At 33.1% G+C, this 23008-nt stretch overlaps 1 protein-coding gene across 8 annotated transcripts in view; it reads left to right on the forward strand.

Annotated features, from left to right (window-relative positions):
- The window catches only part of aclya (ATP citrate lyase a), a 56049-nt gene that overhangs the window by 2424 nt on the left and 30617 nt on the right, over positions 1 to 23008 (forward strand). For all 8 annotated transcript variants that reach the window (XR_015479716.1, XR_015479715.1, XR_015479717.1 and 5 more), the window contains 4 exon segments: positions 11073 to 11254; positions 14584 to 14706; positions 16108 to 16170; positions 17891 to 18081. Coding sequence is in view for 1 of the 8 variants with exons in the window: in NM_001002649.5 (NP_001002649.3) it covers positions 11096 to 11254; positions 14584 to 14706; positions 16108 to 16170; positions 17891 to 18081 (536 nt within the window). In the remaining 7 variants the exon portion in view is untranslated.

The raw sequence follows: 23008 nt of genomic DNA on the forward strand, positions 1-23008 counted from the left end.
AATGTTATCCAATTTTTATAACAGTAAACATACCAGAAAATTATAATAATTAAAAATATATTACTTATTATACTGTCATAAATAAATAAATAAATAAATAATAATTAATTAAATTAATCAAACCATTATCAAACATTACCACAGTGTTGATTTCTGCCCGTTTTTTATTTTTATTTTTTATTATTAATATTATGGTTAAGTCATTTTGCATCACTGTGACCTCTGCAATGGGTCTACACTTCCTTTGGCTAATGTTTGCAGTGCTGCTGGATCACAAATCTAGATGTAAATCTAGTCTGTTGATACAGTGACGTGTGTTTGTAATGATATATGGGAGTCAGAAGTAAGGTGTGGTTTTATTTGATGCGTTTGCCATTTTTTTTAATCCAATCAGACCATCTGACTACTGAAGTGTTTAGTTTTTTCCTCAGTCTGTCAGTGCATAATGTAGTGTTGGGTAGGTGTTGGGGGTTGACCGCTTTGCCCTCTTCATTAGTTAATTTGCTTGGGTCAAGGAGCGGACAGTCTGCTAACTGAACGCTCTGTTCTCCTCGCCACATTCATCCACATCCCTGCTCATTACTGAGGGGGAGAGCCAGAAAACTGGGAGTATTTTCAAGGTGCATAACAAAGATAAAATGCTGATTTATGAACATTTGTCCTTATTGCTGATGCTATTATTTACCGGGACCGTGTTTTGGGATGTTGGTGAAAAGAAACCGCTTTCTTCTTAATGATATAATGCAGGGTTTTTTGCTAAATGCTTTGAAATGTGCTTTTTTTTTATTTGATGTTTGACAATCGCAACTGAAACTGGAAGACAGCTTGTGACATACTGTAATTTATATCATGATTGTAGAATTCAGAGCTGTTGTTTAACTCAAGTGCATGAGTCTTATGACTAACATATTGATTCTTACACCCTTATAATGTTTACATTTTGATTTCAAGAGGAATTAAACTACTACTTATTTTATCTTGTTTTTAAAATGCAGCATTCTTGCTGTACATATAATAAATAAATAAATATATTTCTATAAATTTTTATAAATATATAAATTAGTGGTGTCACGATTCTCCAAATTCTCGATTCGATTTACATTTTCGATTCTTAAGTCACGATTCGATTTGATTTTCGATTATGAATAATTAATTAATTAATAACAAATTAATTATTTGTAGCCTACAGTTTAAACTACCTGACCTGTATGGTCTTTGTTTTACCCATAAACAAATCATACAGCAAATGAATAAAGGCAAGTTACACACATAATTACCACCTGTCAATCACTTTTCTTCTTGTGAATAGGCAGTGATCTGTGTCGTTATTATGGCGTCTGTAAAAAAAAAGGTGCACAACCAACAGGAACCAGCCAACAGTATCTGAGGTGTTTGCTAAAATGACTAAGTACTAGTGTAAAAGTAAAAGATTGAAGCAGTCTTAACTAGGTTAATTAGGTTAACCAGGCAGGTTAGGGTAATTAGGCAAGTTGTATAACGATGGTTTGTTGATGGTTAAGGGGCTAATAAATTTGACCTTAAAATGGTTCATAAAAAATGAAGAACTGCTTTTATTCTAGCCAAAATAAAACAAATAAGACTTTGTTCAGAGGAAAAACTATTTTTTTAGACATACTATCAACATTTGCTTGCTCTTTTAAACATAATTTAGGAAATATTTTAAAAAGAAAAAAACAACAAAGGGGGGCTAATAATTCTGACTTACACTGTATATATATTTACAGTAATTTTTTTTATGTTTTCAAGAAAACTTATTCAGTTCATCAAGGCTACATTTATTAAATGTAAAAAATGTTAAATTGTTAAATATTTATCAATTTTAAATAACTAATTTGTTATTGTATGTAGTTTCAAATAAAATTATTACTCCAGACATTATTGCTTTTATTACTATTACCATTAATAAATATAATAATAATTTATATTTGTGATTTCTGAAGGATCATGTGACTGGAGTAATAAAGCTGAAATTTCCTCTTTAAAATCACTGGAATAAATGAATAAATTAAATGATAAACTACTTTTGAACAGTTATTTTATAGTACAACATTTTATAATTTGTATTTATGATGAAATAATTGCAGCCTTGGTGAGCAGAAGAAGCTTAGTTTAACATATGTAACAATCATACTGACCCCAAACTTTTGACCAGTTGTGTATAGAATATTTTAGAAGCAAAAATGTGCCCTTTAATTTTAACAACCCACAGACATCGTCACCGAATATAAAGCAGAGGTCAGACGTTCTCATATATATACAAAGCCTCATTTCAATTTTTCAGGTTTTGTAAAAATCGATCTATTGAATTAATCAATCTATTAAAGAAACGTTGGCTAGAATTCTGCATTATAGGCTTAAATTATAGAGAGACATAGCAGATGAACCGAGACTGCATCAGATCAATGTAAATCTTTCTTTCGAGCTGTCAGTGCGCAAATGAACAAAACAACAGGCCTAATACAACATATTATTCGATTAAAATATGGAAAAATTAACAGATAGTAATTTCGGTCAATTTTCCTAACGGATAAACCGAGATCAGGCTGGATAAACAGCTCGGTAATATTTCAGCATGCTTTCACTTTCGCATTTACCGGTAAAGGCTGATTTATACTTCTGCGTCAAACACCGGCGTATGCTACGGCGCTGACGCATAGCCCTTCGCCGTGGCCATCGCCGTCACTGACGTGCACCTCTCAAAAAATGTAACTACACGTCGCAACGACGCGTATCGTAAGCTCTGTGATTGGTCGGCTTGGTAGCGCTGACGAGTCTGGGCGGGACCGAGAGCCACGCGAGAAATTGTTTACAAGTGTGGAGTCCCGTGAAGGAGCTCCGGATGGAAAGTTTTGTTTTGTGTTTACCTCATAGTTAAAGTTGTTGCACGTCCGCCGGTTCCTGCCTCAAAATGAGTGAGTTTGAGCCACTTGTACATCACGGAAGTGTTCAGGAAAAGCAAAAAAGTAGCGAAGAAACTCGACACAGAGGAACATTTACAACTCACTGCCAACTAGCGTTTCGGAAGTGTTAATGCAGACCGACAGAGACAGCGCGTAGAAGTATAAATGCACAGCCACGCGCGTTGCCTGTGCTGTGGGTTACGCCGGTCACCTGACGCAGAAGTATAAATCAGGCTTAAGAATGACATCTCGCCCTGCTCATCGTTCTCTCTTCATATAGCTGTATATATGGCTATTACACGATCATAATACACTGTGATATAGCCTGGGTCGTTAGGTCGTTGCATTGTTTTGTTTACTACAATCGATCCGCTCAGTAGGGCAGAGACCATCTCATTCAGGCGATCTCAGACTGATTGATTTGGCGCGGATGCGTGCGCAACTGCTGGATTTGAAAGCACCGTAAGCTTGTATTTGCACACAATTGACAGACAGTCGCAGCACGCAGCTCTGGCTCAATCTGTCAGGCAACAAAGCAGCACTGTACAGTGGCCCGAGCGTCTCGCACGCTGGCTCCGGGCTATCGGGCAGTCCTTATTGTCGAGCCCTGAAGGTTTAAGCTCTGTCGGTGGGTCTCCTGCGTCTGCACAGTTTAAGAAGCACTTCAACAAGCGTGTTTTTTCCCGCTTGGCAAGCCAAGCTGACGTGACATGGGGGCGTGGCAGCATCAACGATTCTATTTTTTGATTCGATAATCAAAATCGAGCATAAATTTCGATCGATTTTCGATTAAAATCGGAATCGTGACACCCTTAATATAAATACAATATTATATGTTGTTTTGGAGTATTGTGATATAAATAGGGAAACAATTTTTTTATTAGCTATGTTTTTACTTTTATTTATGTAATGATATTAAAATAAACAGGTGAAATATATTTTTCAGATATTATTAATTCTAATTCATACAAAAAACGGGTGCAAACATTTAGAGTGCTATCATACACCCGGCGCAATAAGGCACAAGACGTGTTTGCCCCGACGTGTTGCTATTTTCAGACCAGCACAACCCTAATTTTTCTGTTTTTTGCCACGTTGTTTAAATGGCAAATCCATTTGAGCCACTTTGTGGACTCATGGGTGTTCCTATCTAGAAAAGAGGTGTGTTTTGACATAACTTTTTGGTCACACTTCGTTGTTATTATTGTTCATGTATTTGTTTGCTGGAAATTAGAACTGAATTTAGAAATAGTTTTAAAACAAATCTTTACCCTTAACAAATGAAATTATGTTGACTAATGGATGTCTTCAGTGGAGTTTACAGCACCGTTTCCTTATTCATGAAAGAGAGAAAGTAAAGAGGCTGATTGAAGGAGGCTCATTATTTGTCCTCGCGCTGCACATGCTCTGTTTAACTGTTTTCTCACTAGTGGAGCATTCAGTTTTTCCACTTACGAAGTCCGCCGTGAAAATAGCAAATGGGGCGCGCCTCTTAAAGGAATGGGAGATGAGACTCTGATTGGTTTATTCTCTAAACGCACCCATAACTCATTAAGAGAATAAGCACAACTCTGTTAGACCATCTGCCGGGGGCAGATTGTATTTTTCCGTCCTTAAAATATCAAAAGTGGATACAGACATGTCTTTAATGCTTTTGCACCCTGCGATTTAGACATAAAATAAATGCTTTATCATGCATGTCTGTGATGCATATATTGCAGATTCTATTATCATATTGATTATTTTGGTCATTTATTTGTGTATCCCTACTATGAACAATTTATACAAAAAAATAAAAAAAAATAATAAATAATATATATATAATAAAAAAAAATATTTTTTATTATATATATATATATATATATATATATATATATATATATATATATATATATATATATATATATATATATATATATATATATATTATATTTCTGTTTTCTTAAAGCAACACCGGGCAATACAAATAGCAACAAAAAAGACAAAAAAAAAATACATAAGAAAAAAAAAACATTAAAACCATTATTACATCAGTTCCTCCAATATTATACATGGGTCAACAATGTTACACACGTATATTTTTAACAGTGGGCGCAGGCAATATGGTGACCTTGCAGACGATGACAGGGTTATACCTTTAAACTGTTATCCTAGCAATCTGACAAATAATTAAAAAAGGGTTTCCAGGTGGCTTTGAAGCCGGCAATGTTATCAGAAAGATTTTGTCTTAGTCTCTCTAAATGTAAAGTGGTAGAGAATTCTGAAAGCCAGGATTTAAAATTGGTTCAACACTTAATAAAGGATAATTTATAAATGCTAATTTCCTCTTCATTTACTCACACTGTTTTCATTTATGGGTGAACTAACCTCTTAATGCATTTCTACTGAATCAAGTTCGAATTAGTTTTGTTTTGTGTTCAGTGCATTCAGATGGAGATACTGTAGCTGGCACTTCTGGTTCTCTGCCGACTGGTTTATCTAGTCTTTTTTAAACAAAGATGGTTGTGTTGACCCCACTGACAGCTTGGCGCTCTCGTTCTGACAGGGTTCAGACAGGCGGCTGTGATGATGTCATCTGAATGCACCCTCAGCCTGCCAATCACTAAAGCACTCGTGTGTTTCACTGCAGATGGAGAGAGAATGCCAATGAGAACTTCTATAGCTCAGCCTTACCATTATATTACTATGTTAGATGAAATTGGTTGTAAAGACTGTTGACTGATGGATGGGTTGTTTTGGTTTAATGTACTCTAACCAGAAGTTTCTTAGACCTTTTGTTTCAGTATGTTGATGTACTTCCAACCGAAAGGGAATATTGAGTAGGGGACGGGGCTTTGTTTTTGTGCATCATTTCTGCATAGCAAACGAACAGTAAGAGGGCTGTGGTAATGAATATTGTGGCTGAACCCTTCAAACTCCGAACACTAAAGCAAATAATCAGAATTTGATTGAAAATGACCAAAAACAAACATTTATTTTCAGTGGATTAAGTTGTTCCCCATCACATTAATTGTTGACCTAAAGAATAACAACTTGTGCCAACAAAAAAGCATTGTTTGGATTTTACACCGAGTTTAATGTGAGACGCTGCTGACAAAAACACAGTTTATTTGTGATACCTGTGACTTTTGAGAATTTCCGGTCTTATGTAATGAAAACATCCACTATACCACTTAATGTTTTCTTTTATCAGACTTTAGCAGTTTGTCTGTTTTATTTTGCAGTGCACATTTAAAAATATTTTATTTAAACTTTTTTTTTTCTTTTTAAGATACAAAAGCAATACAAAGGAAATCTTCTGGTGTAAACGGCAACCCCAGCAATAAATCAAAAAATTTAAATAAACTGAATAAAAAAGCAAACAAATGGGGGTATTTACCAATCAAAGCAATCATAATGTTCAAATGTATTTATCAGAGTATGATCAATTATTCCAATCAATTGTTGTCGCAGCATTAATCAGTTTTGAGGAAATCCAGAAATGGTTGCCTCACAGTTTGACAGTACGCATTTTTAATGGTCATTTTCTTATAATGAATCGTTTTTAAAATGAATCTAAAGTTCAGCAGCTCTTCATTCATTTTCTTTTCGGCTTAGTCCCATTATTAATCAGGGGTCACCACAGCGGAATGAACCGCCGACTTACCCAGTATATGTTTTACACAGTGTTTTACCCTTTCAGCCGCAACCCAACACTGGAAAACATCCATATATACTCCTTCACACACATACACTACAGCCAATTTGATTTATTCAGTTCCCCTATAGACTGTTTTTCCCCCTTAGCCCTGATATGTCTTTGGACTGTGGGGGATACCTGAGCACCCAGAGGATACCCACACGAACACGGGGAGAACATGCAAACCCCACACAGTAATGCCAAACCTACTAGCCGAGGCTCGATCTGGCAACCTTCTTGGTGTGATGCGATTGTGCTACCCACTGCGCCACTGTGACCTCCTCAGCAGCTCTTCATTTATTTACATCGAACTTCATTTTATTTATAAGTGCATACTGAAGGTTTTATTGAGGGATTTGTTCATGCTTGATTTGCCGCCTCATGCACATTTTATTACAACAATATGTGAACAGTGTATTTCTTCTCCGACTGTTTTTTGATCAGTTGATCATTTTCTGAATGATGAAGTGCTAAAAAGAGGCTGCCAGTAACTTTGTAAAAAAAAAAAAAAAAAAAACATTTTAAACCGGTGGCTTAGTGGTTAGCACTGTCGCCTCACAGCGAGAAGGTCGCTGGTTTGAGTCCTGGCTAGGCTCCGGTTTCCCCCACAGTCCAAAGACATGTGCTATTGACCTTATTCTCCGCAGACGAGCGGGCGCTGCCATTGGAATCCTTTTGGCACGAGACTTCCGGTCTCATTCACTTCCATTCATATTTTATGACGTTAAAAACTGCTCGTTTTGCTGTTTGATGTTGCTAACTGATATTTCCTGGTTATATTATTCTACTTGGTCTGTATATATAGTCATGCAAACATTTGTTTGTAGAGCTAGTAGTTTGACTCTTTTTTTGCCGTTTATTATTCCTAGTCATTTCTCCCATAGGTGACTAAAAACGGAAGTTCTAAGACAATCGCGAAAACAGGCGCACTTCCGCATTTTAGAATGAGGTCAATAGGTGAATTGGGTAAACAAAAATTTGGCCGTAGTGTATGTGTGTGATGCGAGAGTGTGTGGGTGTTTCCCAGTACTGGGTTGGTGGTTCATTCCGCTGCGGCATCCCCTAATAAATAAGGGCCTAAGATGAAGGAAAATGAATGAATAAATGAGAAAGTGAAACCAAAATTTTGAAGCTGCCTTCAGTGTTTGGATGTTTGTGCTAGAAATGTTTTTACAGTGTATATTTAACAGAACAAGCTTCATTTGCATAATTAAACATAATTTCATAGAACTAATACAAAAACTAGACTTAATTTTTTATATGATTCATCTCTAGTGTCCTGCTTTAAAGAGATGAAAATGTACCCACTATATACTCTCCCTCACTTAGATGTTTGAGTTTCTTCTGTTTTACACAAAAGAAGATCATTTAAATTATGATCTTGTAAACCTGTACCCAAAAACACAGGTTACGGTTTTTCAAATGTTACGGGTTTTCAGCATTCTTAAAAATATCTTTGGTGTTCAACAGAGGAAAGCAACTCTCTTAAAGTTTTGAAACCAGTAAAGGGTGAGTAAATAATGACCGGATGTTCATTTTTGGGTGAACTGACCCTTTAAGAAAGTTGGTTAATGCTGTTGTGTGATGTATGATTGTGTTTCTTTCATCTGTCAGTCAGACTGTAGTTCAGTTGTTTTTCTTGTTCACAGCACGAAGTCCAGACCTAATCAAATCAGTTTGAGCATCAGGACTATTTTTAGCTGCATTTCCTGATTCAAGGAAAGGTGAAGACGGAAAGAGCAGTAGATGAAATGAAAAAACAGCCTGAGGAAGAAATATTTTAAGATTTACATCTGGGTTGGCAGGATGTGGTTTAAATGTTTTTGTCAGTGTGATATTTATTTTTATTTATTATTATTATTTTTTTTTTTTAGTTAGCCACTAAACCTGTTCAGTGTCCCGGTTAATGCAATACAGAAAAAGTGTTTTCGGTGTGTTCATTTTTCAGCATTGTATAATAAAACATGCTGCAATTTGTTATGGAGCCAGATCAGTTTCAAAAATCAGAAACTTTCAAAATATAACTTGTACGTCCACAACGCAATTCAGATTTACAAAATCTAATTCGTAAATTCAAAACCCGATTCGTAATACACAAATCTAGTTCATTTGCCGAAAATATTTGAGTATTTTAATTGTGAATTCACAAATTGTGTGTTGTATTTATGAATTGTGTTTTGAATTTACAAATTGGATTTATGTTGTGCATGTATGAATTTAACTCGTAAATATATTAATTTTGAGACTGATCTGGCTCCATAATTTAACATCTATTATATCATCGGTGTCAAACCCAGCTCCTGGAGGGTTGTAGCTCTGCATAGTTTAGTTCAAACCCTAATTAACCACACCTAATTAAACTAATTAGGTGCGTACGACATGAAGCACGGCTGCAGCCAGTGATCAACGAGTTTAGCTCAGTCCAGGCGGGGGCGGAGTTGAAAACGGAGCCGTCAAGTTGGACCGCTGGACACTTCGGGGCTCAAAGTTGCAGCAGTCATGATGACCGATCACATGGCATCATCATCATTTAATATTTAATACAAAAAAATATTTACTGTACAAATAAAACAGAATACATTCACTACAAACTATAGTTCATTTTTAAACAATAATGGAATTATTAGTTTTTATGAATAAGGGAAATTGAGAGGGTAATATAAACATACAATTGAATAGGATTAATACAGGGCAATAAGCACAAATTTTAGGAGTTTAGACTTCCCTCTTTAGACTGATACTTGTTTGAATATGCTAAAAGGGCTTTACATTTATTTACATTTATAGATAAAACTTTCCAATATATATTAGTGTAAAACCCAAAGCAAGGTGTTTTGATTAAGTCTTAAACAATGATGAAGATTATTTTGGATAATGAAAGCATTTTCAAAAAAGCACTTTAATCCACAAAAGATTGAACAAAAGGACATTCCTAAAATAAGTGAGCTAAACTTTAAGTAGAAGTTTCCCAGAAAGAGCAGGTACATCAATGTCACTTTTAAAACTTGTGCATAAACAGCCTGACAGAAAAAAACATACATTTTATAATCATATAAATCATTTTTATAAATATTTAATAAAATAGTTCTTTACCTTTATTTGTTAAGAAACCTTTAGTGTGGCAGAATCAATGATGATGATAATTATTTTATTACAAGTTTTTAAGACTTGAGTTAATATTTATTTTATTTACTAAAATATATCATGAAAAACATATAGGGAGCTAAATGCAGTAAATTTTCTGTATAAACAATTTGAAAATGAACATGTGCAAACAATCTAGCCTTTATAACCAAATTATTCAACAAAAGATGATTACTGCAGTAAAATATTTGTAGTCTTCTAATAAGCATGATGTGTATAATATAGAATATATAATAAACCCGAAACACACAAGGTTGTTGTCCTGCGGTAAACTCGGCCATTCGTGCGCATTGGTGTCGTCATGGCAGTTCAAGCAGTTATTTTAACAAAGTGCTGCATAGACCTAACAAAGCTTTGTTTGTTTGTTTTTCTTTCTTTATGTTGCCTATTAAGTTAATTAAATATTTTATCTTTATGATAATGTATTTGTCATGTTTTTTTTTTGTTTTCCTTTCTCATTACTTTTCACATTTTTAGTTAGCTTTATTTATGTTTATTATTAGCTCTCTTTCTTTTGCATTATAAGTGTTTTGTGTTTGTTTACAACTTTATTAGCTTTTTTCGTTTTGTTGTGTTCAGTTATTAATTAATTTAGTCATCTTAAGTTAATATGTTTACTTTTAGTCTACAATCAGTCTTTCTCTTTGTTGGGTATGTGTCTCTTTCTCCTTTTGTGTTAGCTGTTTGTTTGTTTGTTTGTGTACAACTTATAGCTTTTTTGTGGTGTTTTCAGTTAGTTTTTAGTAAATGTTTGATAGATTTTTTTTTCTTATTTTCAACATTGAAAACTGGACTTCAACTCTGAAAACTGGACTGACACAACTTTAATTTACTAGAACTTCTATGTTATGCTGGTTTGACACAATCTACACTGTAAAAGTGCTATGGAAATAAAGATTAATTGAATTATTTTATTTGTTTATATATATTTATTTACATGCTTGTTTGGAACCCGGTATTTTTATATTTTCTTTACATTATACTGTGTACTGTAATTTATTGGCTTTTTTAGTATTAGCATCTTAATTTATTGATCATACCATCAGGTCATCTATATTGTGTTCGCAGAGATGTAAGAAATAAGACCTCATACCTCAAGCATTTAAGTTTTTTAATTCCTCTCAGTAGCAGTTGATGGCCAGTAGACCGGATATTAATTAGGAGTAGAGTTTCCATGTTTTTATATGATTTATTTATAAATGTGAGTGTATGCTGCAAATAAAATTTCACCATGGAGACAAAGTTAACTAATTAACTGACTGACTGAAAGTTTGTGAAGCCTTTTGAAAGCTGATGATGTTGTAATTTTATTGTGTGTTTCTCTGCAGTGCTTTAGTCCTCCAGCTCCATCATGTCAGCCAAAGCCATCTCCGAGCAAACGGGGAAGGAGTTCCTATACAAACACATCTGCACTTCAGCCAGTGTTCAGAACCGATTTCGCTATGCTAACGTAACTGCAGAAACCGACTGGGAGAGACTGGTCCAGGATCATCCCTGGCTCTTGACGGAGGTACAGTAAGATGACTGAAAACAACTCATTTAAAGTACACATGAAATCAAAACTAACCATATGATTTCATTAGCTCATTGCTAGTTTTGTGGTGAAGAATTCTACTGTGCATGTCATTAGAAAAAAAATGGGTTTGTTCCCTTGTAATCTAAAATTACTATTTTTCAGATTATGGCTGTCTGGGCTATTGGGCTTGGCTAACATAATTAACCACACCCGTTCATCTGTCAGTTTTGACAGCAATCAGAAATGTTGAGCAGGAGTAGTCTGTTATGTTGTAATGCCTCTCCCCAGACCCTTTCTCTAATTTTTCTGAATAAAATGCCTACTTTTATTTTACGTTCCTACTTTGCTGTAGAAATAACAAGCCACACCCACTGTTCTCACATTTAATATAATGTTTCTTTAGCAACTGCATCACAATACGAAAAATAGTCACAACTTCTGGTTCGAGCTGACTTTAAGCTTGATATAAACCCGTGAAGTAATGCTACTTGATGAGGCACTTGCACATGGGCCAAAAAAAGCACACCTTATTCTGTTTGACGTTCTCAGACAGATTTACAAACGTTTGCTAAGATGGATAATAATGAACTTTTGGCCAGTAATTGCCAACGCTTGGTTTTAATCTTTATTCAATGATTTACTAGCTTGTTGCAATAATGCCTTCCAATATGAGAAGATGATTCAGGCTATGTATTTTACTGTATTTTTTTATTAAAGGGAAAATCTTATTTATTTGAATGTTTTTACTAATATTCGATTGTGTCATAAATATTCTATAAATATATATTAAGTTTTATAATTATGTATTCATTAATCTGTTAAATTCAGTAAAACTAAATTGGTCATATTATACTTTGATTCATTAATTTTCCTTTTGCTTAGTTCCTTATTTATCAGAGTTGACCACGGTGGAATGAACCGCCAACTATTCCGGCATATATTTTATGCAGTGTCGTTCTAGCTGCAACCCAGTACTGAGAAACACCCATACACTCATTTACACACACACACACACACACCATGGCCAGTTTAGTTCATCAGTTGAGGAAAGTCCACATGAACACAGGGAGAACATGCAAACTCCACACAGATATGTCAACTGGACCAGCTGAGACTCGAACCAGCAACTTTCTTGCTAGGCGACAGTGCTAAACAATGAGCCACCATGCCACCTACTTCAATTTAAATTATTATTTTTACAGTTTAGGATAGGTCAATAATCAGAAAGGACATCATTCTGATACATTATCATTTAATGCAGTATAACAAAAAACTAACACACACACACACACACACACACACACACACACACACACACACACACACACACATGTGCACTTGCAAAGTAAATCTAAACAACAGACTCTGATATCCGTACCAATACACCTACTGTTTACGAGTTTAATTATTAAAAACAAATAAATGAAATATTGTCAACTGGAAGGCTATCAGCAACAAATGCATGATGTTTTGCTTGAATAGCACAATGATAAAATAGTGTTTTAATGTGTTTCAATGTGAACATTATTTTTCCACTAAACATCCTGAAAGGGACATGATTGTTCCTAATATTAAATAGATTTAGGAAGGATTTAATGTTATATTCAATAAAAAATGCCTATTTTACCAAAATGCATGCTATTTGCATTAACACAACAAAAATTAGATGGATAGATGTAGGTGTGTAGATACATGTATAAATATGTATATATAGACATGTAGATGCATAGATGGACATAAAAAAATAAGCTAAACAAAATTTAAAGAAACAACTGTTCATAGGGATCAGGAAGAAAATTATTATAACAACAAAGTAATTTCTCCAAATGATTATTCCATTGCAATCATATTATTACAGTTACTAGCAATTCCATCTGATTTGACTTGCAGTATGAGACCTTTATGTATAGCAGTTCTGCATGGTGGTAAATGAGGAGAGATCCTAAAGGGAGACACTGAGGATGTAGGACGGTGGTCATTTTGTGCTGCTTCACTAGTGGTTCAATTAAAGCAGCTAAAGTGAGTGTAGCACAATTCCTCAAATGTCAGTCCAGGGTCAGTTTCTGCTGAAAAAGCACTCCTAATCACCTTTATGGAGGAGCCAAGAGACTATAATGATATTAGATATGAGTCACATCTCTATGTCCTTTCTCTCTATCCTCAGAGAGCCACCGAGACGCTTTTAGGAAATTAGGAAAACACTTACAGATTTGGATTCTTTTTTTCTTCTGCCTTCCGGTGCTTTTTTTTAGAAAAATAATGACCATTAATGCTTGATTTTTACACACAGCCGGCTCTAAAACTCTAGGCCACATTGAAAATCCAAACCGTTTTGTATTTTAACCTGAAGGACATTTTTTTTACACATTCATGCACACACATACTTTTTTTTTTTATTAATTTAATTTATTATTTAATTTTTTTTTTATAATATTATATTACATTGTATACACACACACATATACAAGATATATTTTTATTATTTAAATTGTATTTTGTTGTTGTTGTTGTTGTTTTATTATTTTTTTATAATTTTATTTATTTATTTTTAAAATATAATTGTCAGGCCGTTGCATTCTTGAGTTTTGCATTCTGGTGGTTCATGTTAGACTGTAATGTATTAATGTTTATGAAATCATCATTTCAGGCATCTGTTGAGGTTTTAGAGTTGGAATGTCTGTCATCATATTTTACTGTCTTTTTTAACATGTGTACAATCTTGTATGAGCTACTGAGTGGCTATGAAGATGTGTGCTTTCCTCTTTTACCATACTGTAAATGTTTTTGGAAACGATCATTTGCAGCCACCACTGAAATCAAATTGCACATAGATCTGTTATGCTAGGATGGTTAATAAACCTCAGTAGCGCACAAAAGATGAAATTATAATGATTGAAATATTATTGTTATTATTATTATTTTATCAAATTTTGTTTAACTTTACTTGCAGCTACAGAACTTATTGAATCTATTTACTTATTCAATTTTTTTTTATGTCATGCCAGCAATAAGGACTTCATAGTAATCTCAGAATAAATTACAAAAAGTTAACAAACAACTAGTTCTAAAAAGACATTTCAAATTGATGCAAGACAAACGATTAGTTTCTAAGGCTATAATAGCTGGTAAAACATCACTAATATGCATTTCAATTCAAAGTAATAGCAGTTATGGATTTATAATTCATGTGGTCAATTTAACCATTAAGGTTATACACAGTAGAAATGACTGCCATGGAAGTTAGTTCTAGTGTTTATTAATTCATTGCATGAGTTTTTATATAGTGAGTGTTTGATGGGTTATTGTGTCGTGTTTCTGTCCAGCGGTTGGTGGTTAAACCAGATCAGCTGATAAAGCGCAGAGGAAAGCTGGGATTGGTGGGCGTAAACCTGGATCTGAACGGCGTGAAGGAATGGCTCAAAACCCGCCTTATGCAGGAGACCATGGTGAGGACAGATACCCCAAACCCCTTTGAAAATGCTGTGTGTGAATTTTCTGTTCTGTTTGTGTGGTCAATGACATGAAGCTATATATTTCTTTAATTTCAGTGTGGTTTAATAACATTTTAAATGGGTAAAAAAAAAAGTGTGTGTGTGTGAGTTACTTGGATTTTCTTCTCACTATTTTGTTTTTAAATGTTTAGATGATATTTAATTATTTAATTTATGTAATTTTTTTTGTTTTATTATTATTAATAATAATAATAATAATAATGTTTAGATGATGATAATTTAAAAAAATGTTAGTGAACATTCTTACAGGCCCTCTTGGATAAAATATTTAACTATTTATCTAATAATATTTAATTAATTATTATTATTTTATTAATATTATTTTATTATTATAATTTTTTTTAAATATTATTGTTATGACTATAAATTTTGTGGTGATGATGATGATGATGATGATAAAATTGTCTTTATTTCTGAGTTTTCTTGCCCTCTTGGTGAATATATTATTTAATTGGTTTAATTATTATTATTTATTTTTTGTTTATTATTAATATTCATAATAATGATAATTATAATGATGATGTTGGTGATAAAAAATGAGTATTTATTTGTATAAGAATTCTTACATCCCCTCTTGGTATATAAAATATTTAATATTTCTATTGGACAGTTTCACTATCTGACATTTTATGTACATTCAGGCCTATATTTCATAAAGAAAGGCTCAAATATATATGTTTTTAGTAGCATAAATACAATGTGCTTTTTCAATTACCTCATGCATGTTTTTAAAAAGATCTCTGAAATTTCCATTTTGCCATTACACAATTGTCACTTCAATACGCTGAATGTCACACCTTCTGCATCGAGTACATTGTTCCCTGAGGGTCAAACACTATTATTATCCCTTTATTTTTATGTAGATTATTTCTGCAGTCTAATAGACTGTTCTCTTTTCCGTGTGGACGATCTCATTTCATATTTTTTTTTCCATCTTGTCATTGCTGTGTTGTTTTTTTCCCCCCGTCTCTTTAAAATGTCAGCTCGCCTTTCTCTTTCTCTCTCTGGCTGATTTATATCAACTGGCCTTTTAACCTACTGTTGTGACCGACCGCAGCATAAATGAGATTGTTGTGTGTTTTTGTCTTGCTGCTCAGCTTGTCAAATCTTCCCTTTCCTCCTAAACACTGAAGTCAGGTCACTTTAGACACTCCGAACACTCTCTGCCCCCCTTTTCTTCTGCCTCTTACATAATGCTCTTTTCATTGTGTGCTTTTCATTAGAGGAAGCTTTTAGATTGACTCTGAAGGCAGTTTCTGGGGTTTAAGCCTGAAGGAGAGCCTGATATATGAGCATTAGGCTTTTAAAAATAACCTCTCTCTGTGTGTCTCTCAGGTGGGGAAGGCGAAAGGCATTCTCAAAAACTTCCTGATCGAGCCCTTTGTAGCGCACAAACAGGTGAGCCAATTAAGTGAATGTGATGGTATTATTGTCATCTTAAGCTAAAAATAAAACCTCTAAGCTAATGCTTTTTTTAGATGTCAACTAAAACAAAATGTAAAAAATGTGAATCCTATTTTATTTGAAATAATTTGAGGAAATATTTTATTGCTGATATTGTTTTTGTCAGTATTCACGTCATATCATTACATAATGATTTTGTTTAGTTTAGCTAAAGGTTTTTACAAGAAGTAAAACAAAAACAAAACAATACATCAAATCTGTTGATTTAAAAAAAAAAAAATCTATATTAACAAATATTTATTATGACTCTTTAATTGTGGCTCATAATGAATTATAATTAATTGTTGAATATTTGTTATTAATTAAATATAACATTAAGTTTGGATATATTACACGTTTATTATACTTTTTAAAATTAGATCTGTTTAATAGAAAAGTAATATGTATAACAATAATAATGATGATGATAATAATAATAATAATAATAATAATAATAATAAAAAAGTCAAATACATTGTACTATGATTAATGTTGTTGTTGTTTATTATTATTATTACTATTATTGTTTAACTGTTAAAAGTAATTAATAATAATAATAATTAAAAATAATAACGAAAAATAATAATTAAATAAAATAAATAATAATTGATAATAAATAATTAAAAGGAATAATAATAATTAATAATAAATAATTAATTAAAAATAAATAATAATTATACAAAATTATCAATTAAATACTTAATAATTATAATAATAATAATAATAATAATAATAATAATAATAATAATTAGTCAAAAAATTATAATTCATTAATTGAAAAGAAAGAATAATAAAAATTATAATAAAAATATTTATACATTTTATTTACATTTTAATTATGCTTAATTCCAGTGAATTAATAATTATAGTGTATGTAATATAATAAATGCTTTGGTGATAGTAGTAGTACCATTAATGCTGCTGTTGTCACTACTAAATATCATTATTATAATTGTTTTATTTATTCATAATCATGTAAAGTTAAATGAATTATTAACAATAAAAATGGTAAGTAATATACATTTTTATTGTACTTTCAATGAATGAATTTTTGAAATTGAATTTGTTTAAAAAAAGTTATAGTATTACTACTGTTATTACCTCTTCTGCTACTAATGCTAATTATATATATGCACAATATATCGTTTTAGCATCGATATCGCAATGTGTGAATCTACAATAGTCATATCGCATAATGTCAAGAGATTACAAGTTCATTTAAACTCTGTGTCTGGACACAAGACATTATACAGTTTTCTGCTTTAATGATAAGAGCAGATTTGATTAATTGGGTATATATAATTACACAATAAATACACTGTTATTTTACATTTGATCATTGAAATTCTGTGTTAAGACTCCACTGAAAACCATAGTGTTGTTTATTTCATTTTTATCTTTATTCTATTGTTTTCACCTGTGCTTTAAATGACATTATTTTGTGTATTACGTATAATTTTGCGAGTTTTATACAGATGCACCCCCCTCCAAAAAATAATCATCACAATCAATGTAAAATTGTGAATATTTTTTTCAAATAGTCTTCTTGTGCAATTATATTCATATCACAGAAGAACAAAATATCTAAATGTAATTTGTTTTCCAATATCGTGCAGCCTTAGCATGAGTTTAATTAGAACGAGAACATTGTTATTGATCTGTGCCGTTTCCTCAGGAGGAGGAGTTTTACGTCTGCATCTACGCCACTCGTGAAGGCGACTACATGCTCTTCCATCATGAGGGTGGCGTGGACGTGGGGGACGTGGACTCTAAAGCCCTCAAACTGCTGGTGGGAGTGGATGAGAAGATCAGCGCCGACACCGTCAAGAGTCAGCTGCTCACACACGCACCTGCTGATAAGAAAGAGTGAGTCTAACCCAATCAAGAAGTAGCATGGAAGTGTCTCCATCCACCTATTTATATGCATATTTTAGGATGTTGCATTAAAGTAAAAAGCTAAGATGTGCAAAATCTCAATGTGCATAAAAAAGGTATTTGCTCTGATTTTTAGTCTGATAAAAGGATTTGTGCAGGATCTATCAACAGTGAAACACATTTACCAACTGTATTCCTTGATGTGCATAAAACACATCTCACAGCATCTCTAATGTTTCTTAAACTCTTATGTGCTGTTGAAGATGTTTTATCCATTCTGGGGTGATTTTGAGTCTTAATTTGGTCACAAATTTCTCTGTGTTTCTGCAATGGATTGATTTTTGATGACCAAATCTTATTTTGACACACAATTTGAGAAAGTCCTTTTGAAAATATTAAACTCAACAAACACTGACTCTGGGCAAATTGACTACCCTTTCATTATGTCTATGGCTGATTTTGCCCCATTATATGCTTCCATTTATAATTTATTAGTTTCATTGCAAAGCTATGGCACCAAATAATCATGCATTTTTGAATGTTGGTATTTTTTTCTATTGTGAAGAGGTCAAATGTTTTTACTGATGATCATCTGTTGCAGTGCAAAAAAAGATACCATTTCAGGCTTTTATATATATGGAGTTATTTGGAGTGTAGTGTGTGAGTATGAGAGACAGATTTTTGCCTCCTTTACCTTTATGTCTGGGAAAATCAAAATAAGCAGCTCAGCTTTCAGAACATGGTAAACCTAGTAAGTGTATTTATGCACACACACACACACACACACACACACACACACACACACACACACTATAATTTGCTGGTATGGGGCTCCATATAAAAGCCAGGAACTTATTGCACAGGCCTATCTAAAGCGTTAAAGCTCCCAGCTACTGATCAACAGTAAAATTGATAAGTTGTACCTCTTTCCAACCACTAATAATCAAGAATGTATGATTATATGGTGTAATGACTTTTCAATCAAAAATGTGCTTATAATGGAAGTCAGTGGGGGCAAAAACAGCCATTAACATAAGAAAAGGGTAGTTAAACAGTACATGAGGGTTAATAGATTAAACACTTCATTTGTCATATATCAAAGCAGCCTAGGAGAAAAAAAACAAACCATAAGAGTTGCCCAAAAACCCCTTGAAGTCTTCTACATCTCTGCACACATAAGTCTGCAGGCAGTGGTGCAGTTCGGGACAGGAGAACAGAACAGTGAGGAAGAATGGAGCGAGAGAGGGAGAAGAAAGAGGACAAGCAAGCAGACGAGCCACTCTCCGTTGTGCTGCCAGTAGTTTGATCCATTACACTAATGAAATATTTCCTCTTTCGTTGTCTCCGTCCAGCCCCTAGTATTATTCAATTCACGTCTATAAACCCCGTCTGTCATTTTGATGACGCGCACACAAACACTTTGACATGTCGTTCTGGCTGGCTTCTCCGTCTTGGCTGACATTGAGATAGTCGGGGAGATTGTTTCGCAGCACTGGCCACTTTCCACACCTCTTTTTATTCATCCGTCTCTTTTATTCTCCATCTCTTTTTCAGACACACACATACACCAGTCCAATGTTGCACATGTACATTTTCACCAATGGCAATAAAGATAAAATGAAGGGTTTATATGCAAAAACTCTAAGTGCCGTCTGAAATTTTCCTCCTAAACGTGCATTTTTCTCAGCCTGATATGTTTATGTTCAGTTATTGTACTTTAAATGCAATGAAATTAATCTATTCTTTGCACTAAGAGTGAAACTATTGAAATCACGCAACAGCCTGAGAAAAATGCTCATTTAAATGTAAATTTAAGACAGCACTTTTTATGCATTTAAACTCATGTATATATATTTTTTTTTCTACTGTAAATCTATCAAAACTTAATTTTTATTTAGTAATGTGACTAACATTTTACTTCAAGGGGTGTCATAATACTGTCATAAGACCTTTGTAATTTTTGTATGACACAAATAGATTTTATGCATTCGCTCAGTTACAGTATGTCATTTTAAATGCGAAGATGACCTTGTTTGTTATGACAGCTTGACATAAACAAATGCATCACAACCAGCCTTTATCTCTGTCATGGCAACTTGACAATACCAAGACAATGCAACTTAAATCTTAAGTAATAAATCTGTCATAAACATGATTGCCATAAGCTCGTCATATTTGTTGTGCATCTGATCACTTTTTCAGTGGTACAAGCTGCATTTGTCATTTAAATGTTCATTTTTAAATGTCATAACTCAAATGTCATAATTTTTATAATGGCATTATTAATATTTAATAATAATAATAATAATAGTAATAATTGTAATGCATTTTAATGTATTTTTTACATGTATTTTTTGTAAAACAAGATGTATTTGTCATTTAAATGTTTTATTAAAGTCATAACTCCAAATGTCATATTTTTATAAGGGCATTATTGATATTTAATAATAATAATAATTGTGATGCATTTTGAATGTAATTTCACATGTTTTTTTTTTCGTAAAGCAAGCTGTATTCGTTATTTAAAAGGTTTATTAAAAGTGAAATGACCCAAATAAAGGCGTAATTAATATTTAATGACATTTTAATGACAAATTTAGCTTGTACCACTGTGGTTGAGGTCCGGAAAAATACTGACCCTGTTTAAGAACATCATGATATAATTATAATGGCTTCATGACAATCATGTTTATGCCAGATTTATGACAAGTTTTGTAGTCTTGGTAATGTCAAGTTTTCATGACAGACAAAAACAGGTTGTGATGTATTTGTTTGTCACGTTGTCATAACAAACAATGACATCTTTCCATTTTAAATGCCAGCTGAGTGAATGACTCGTAATAGCAGTTGTCATAAGCATGTATAAAATTTTATTCGCATTCATGATGGTCTTTTGAACCCCTCTTTAGGTAAAGTGTAGTTGCTAGGTGATTTTTCTCATTATTTTGATTTAAAAAAATTGTTTTTTACTCTCAGATTGCAGATTTTCAAATCCTCAGCTAAATATTGTCTTATCCTAACATCATCTAATGATAACATCATCGGTTTATTGTGTATAAATCTAAATTATGACTTGTTGTCCAGTGTCACACACACACACACACACACACACACAAACAAGCATACGCCATTTTTAATAGATGGACAGCTTTGAAAATCTACATGCAGCTCCCGATCACAAATATTGTGTTGTAAAAGACGGATAAATTTTCCCCATATAGCATATACGGAGTACATTTGCCGTCATCCCATTAGTTCCTCCCTCTTCCGTTGGTGATTCAGTCTCTCCATCATTTTTCGTGGATAATTTGTGGTCACTGGACTGTGGAGCGTCAGGGTGTATTTTTTTATGAGGGCGGTGACGAATGTTTCACTTACTCGCGCTCTCTCTCCTCCCTCAGTTTCCCCTTGTTACTTCCAACACCAGCTGTTCTGGCTCAGATCAATAACCCATTCTGCCATTACTGTTCCCAATCTGGCTCTTAGTCTTCGTTTTCAATTTATTTTACGTGCAGTTTTGCTGAAGCATCACTTAAAAAAAAATGAAAGTGCTGTTCTTTTTGTACTTCACATTCATTGAATAATGCTAGTAGATGTTAGATTGCTTCAAAATATTAATAATCAACATGGCATTTTTTTTTTGTGTCAAATCAATGGTTTCTAAAGGATCATGTCAAACTGGCTTCATTGTCACAGGACTGCATTAAAATTGAAAAAAAAAATATTTCATAATACTTTCTTTACTATAGTGTTGATCAAGTTCTTAATCTTAAGGTCTCCCTAGTCTATTTAAATTCAGATTTTAATTTATTTTACATACACTAAGCATTAGATATCCTTGGCATTACTATTCTATAGCCCATCTTAGTATTTCTAGTATAGAGTGAAAAACATATCTTAAATTTGTTGCATCTTGCATATTTTTCATTGATTCATGTTACTCATACACTGAAAAAAATGACTGCATTATTGATGCAAACTATTTATGTGTTGAATTTAAACAAACAAATTAAGTTTAGTAATATTCAACTTAATTTGTTTGTTTAAATTCAGCCCAAATAAGTTGTTTACAGCCACTTAACATTCCAAAAAATTGTGAATTCAAGGAATCATATTTGAATAATTTTTTTTTAGAAAACATAGAAAACTTATTATTCTCAGAAAACATATTTCTAAAGCTGATGTTGACTTGAAATTTTCATTAGGTGTTAACAGCCAAAGGAATCCATTTATGCAGAGAAAACTAAACTAATTACTTTTCACCTTATTACACATAGCTTAATTTGTAGAGACACAGGGAAAAAGTATTGAACACATGAAGAAAGGGAGGTGTAGAAAGGTGGTGAAAGCCCAGACAGCAGCTGAAATCTCTAAGTAGTTCTTCAACAATCTTCTGCCCTTCATCATTGTAAATGAATATGAGCTGCTTCAGTCCAACATCTACATTATTAGGATGATGAAGATGAAACCAGGATGAACATTTTAGCGAGACAATGATTCAAAGTGCAGCCAAGGAAACTCAAATGCCTTCATGCAAAGAAAATTAAGCTGCAGAATGGCCTAGCCAATCACCTGACTTGAATCCAATAGAAAATACAAAATAAAGATCAAATTTGATAGACGAGACCCACAGAACCACAGAAAATTTTACACTGTTGAAGTCTGTGGAAAGAATCCCACCTGAGCAATGCATGTGGCTTCATTCTCCATATGAGAGGCGTCTTTAAGCTGCCATCACCAAAAATATACATATTATATAAAGTAATAAATGCATTTCATTAATTTAGTTCTTTCTCCTTGTCATTTCATTGCTATTACACAGCGCATTTTTTTCAAATGTTCTTATTTTTATGTTGGTATTGTTTGGGTTTTTACCCAAAATCTGGTTCAATTCCAAGTCCACAGCCTTTTAGAAATA

This window comes from Danio rerio, chromosome 3 (assembly GCF_052040795.2).
Source record: "Danio rerio strain M-AB ecotype USA chromosome 3, GRCz13ab, whole genome shotgun sequence".
Classification (NCBI taxonomy): Eukaryota; Metazoa; Chordata; class Actinopteri; order Cypriniformes; family Danionidae; genus Danio; species Danio rerio.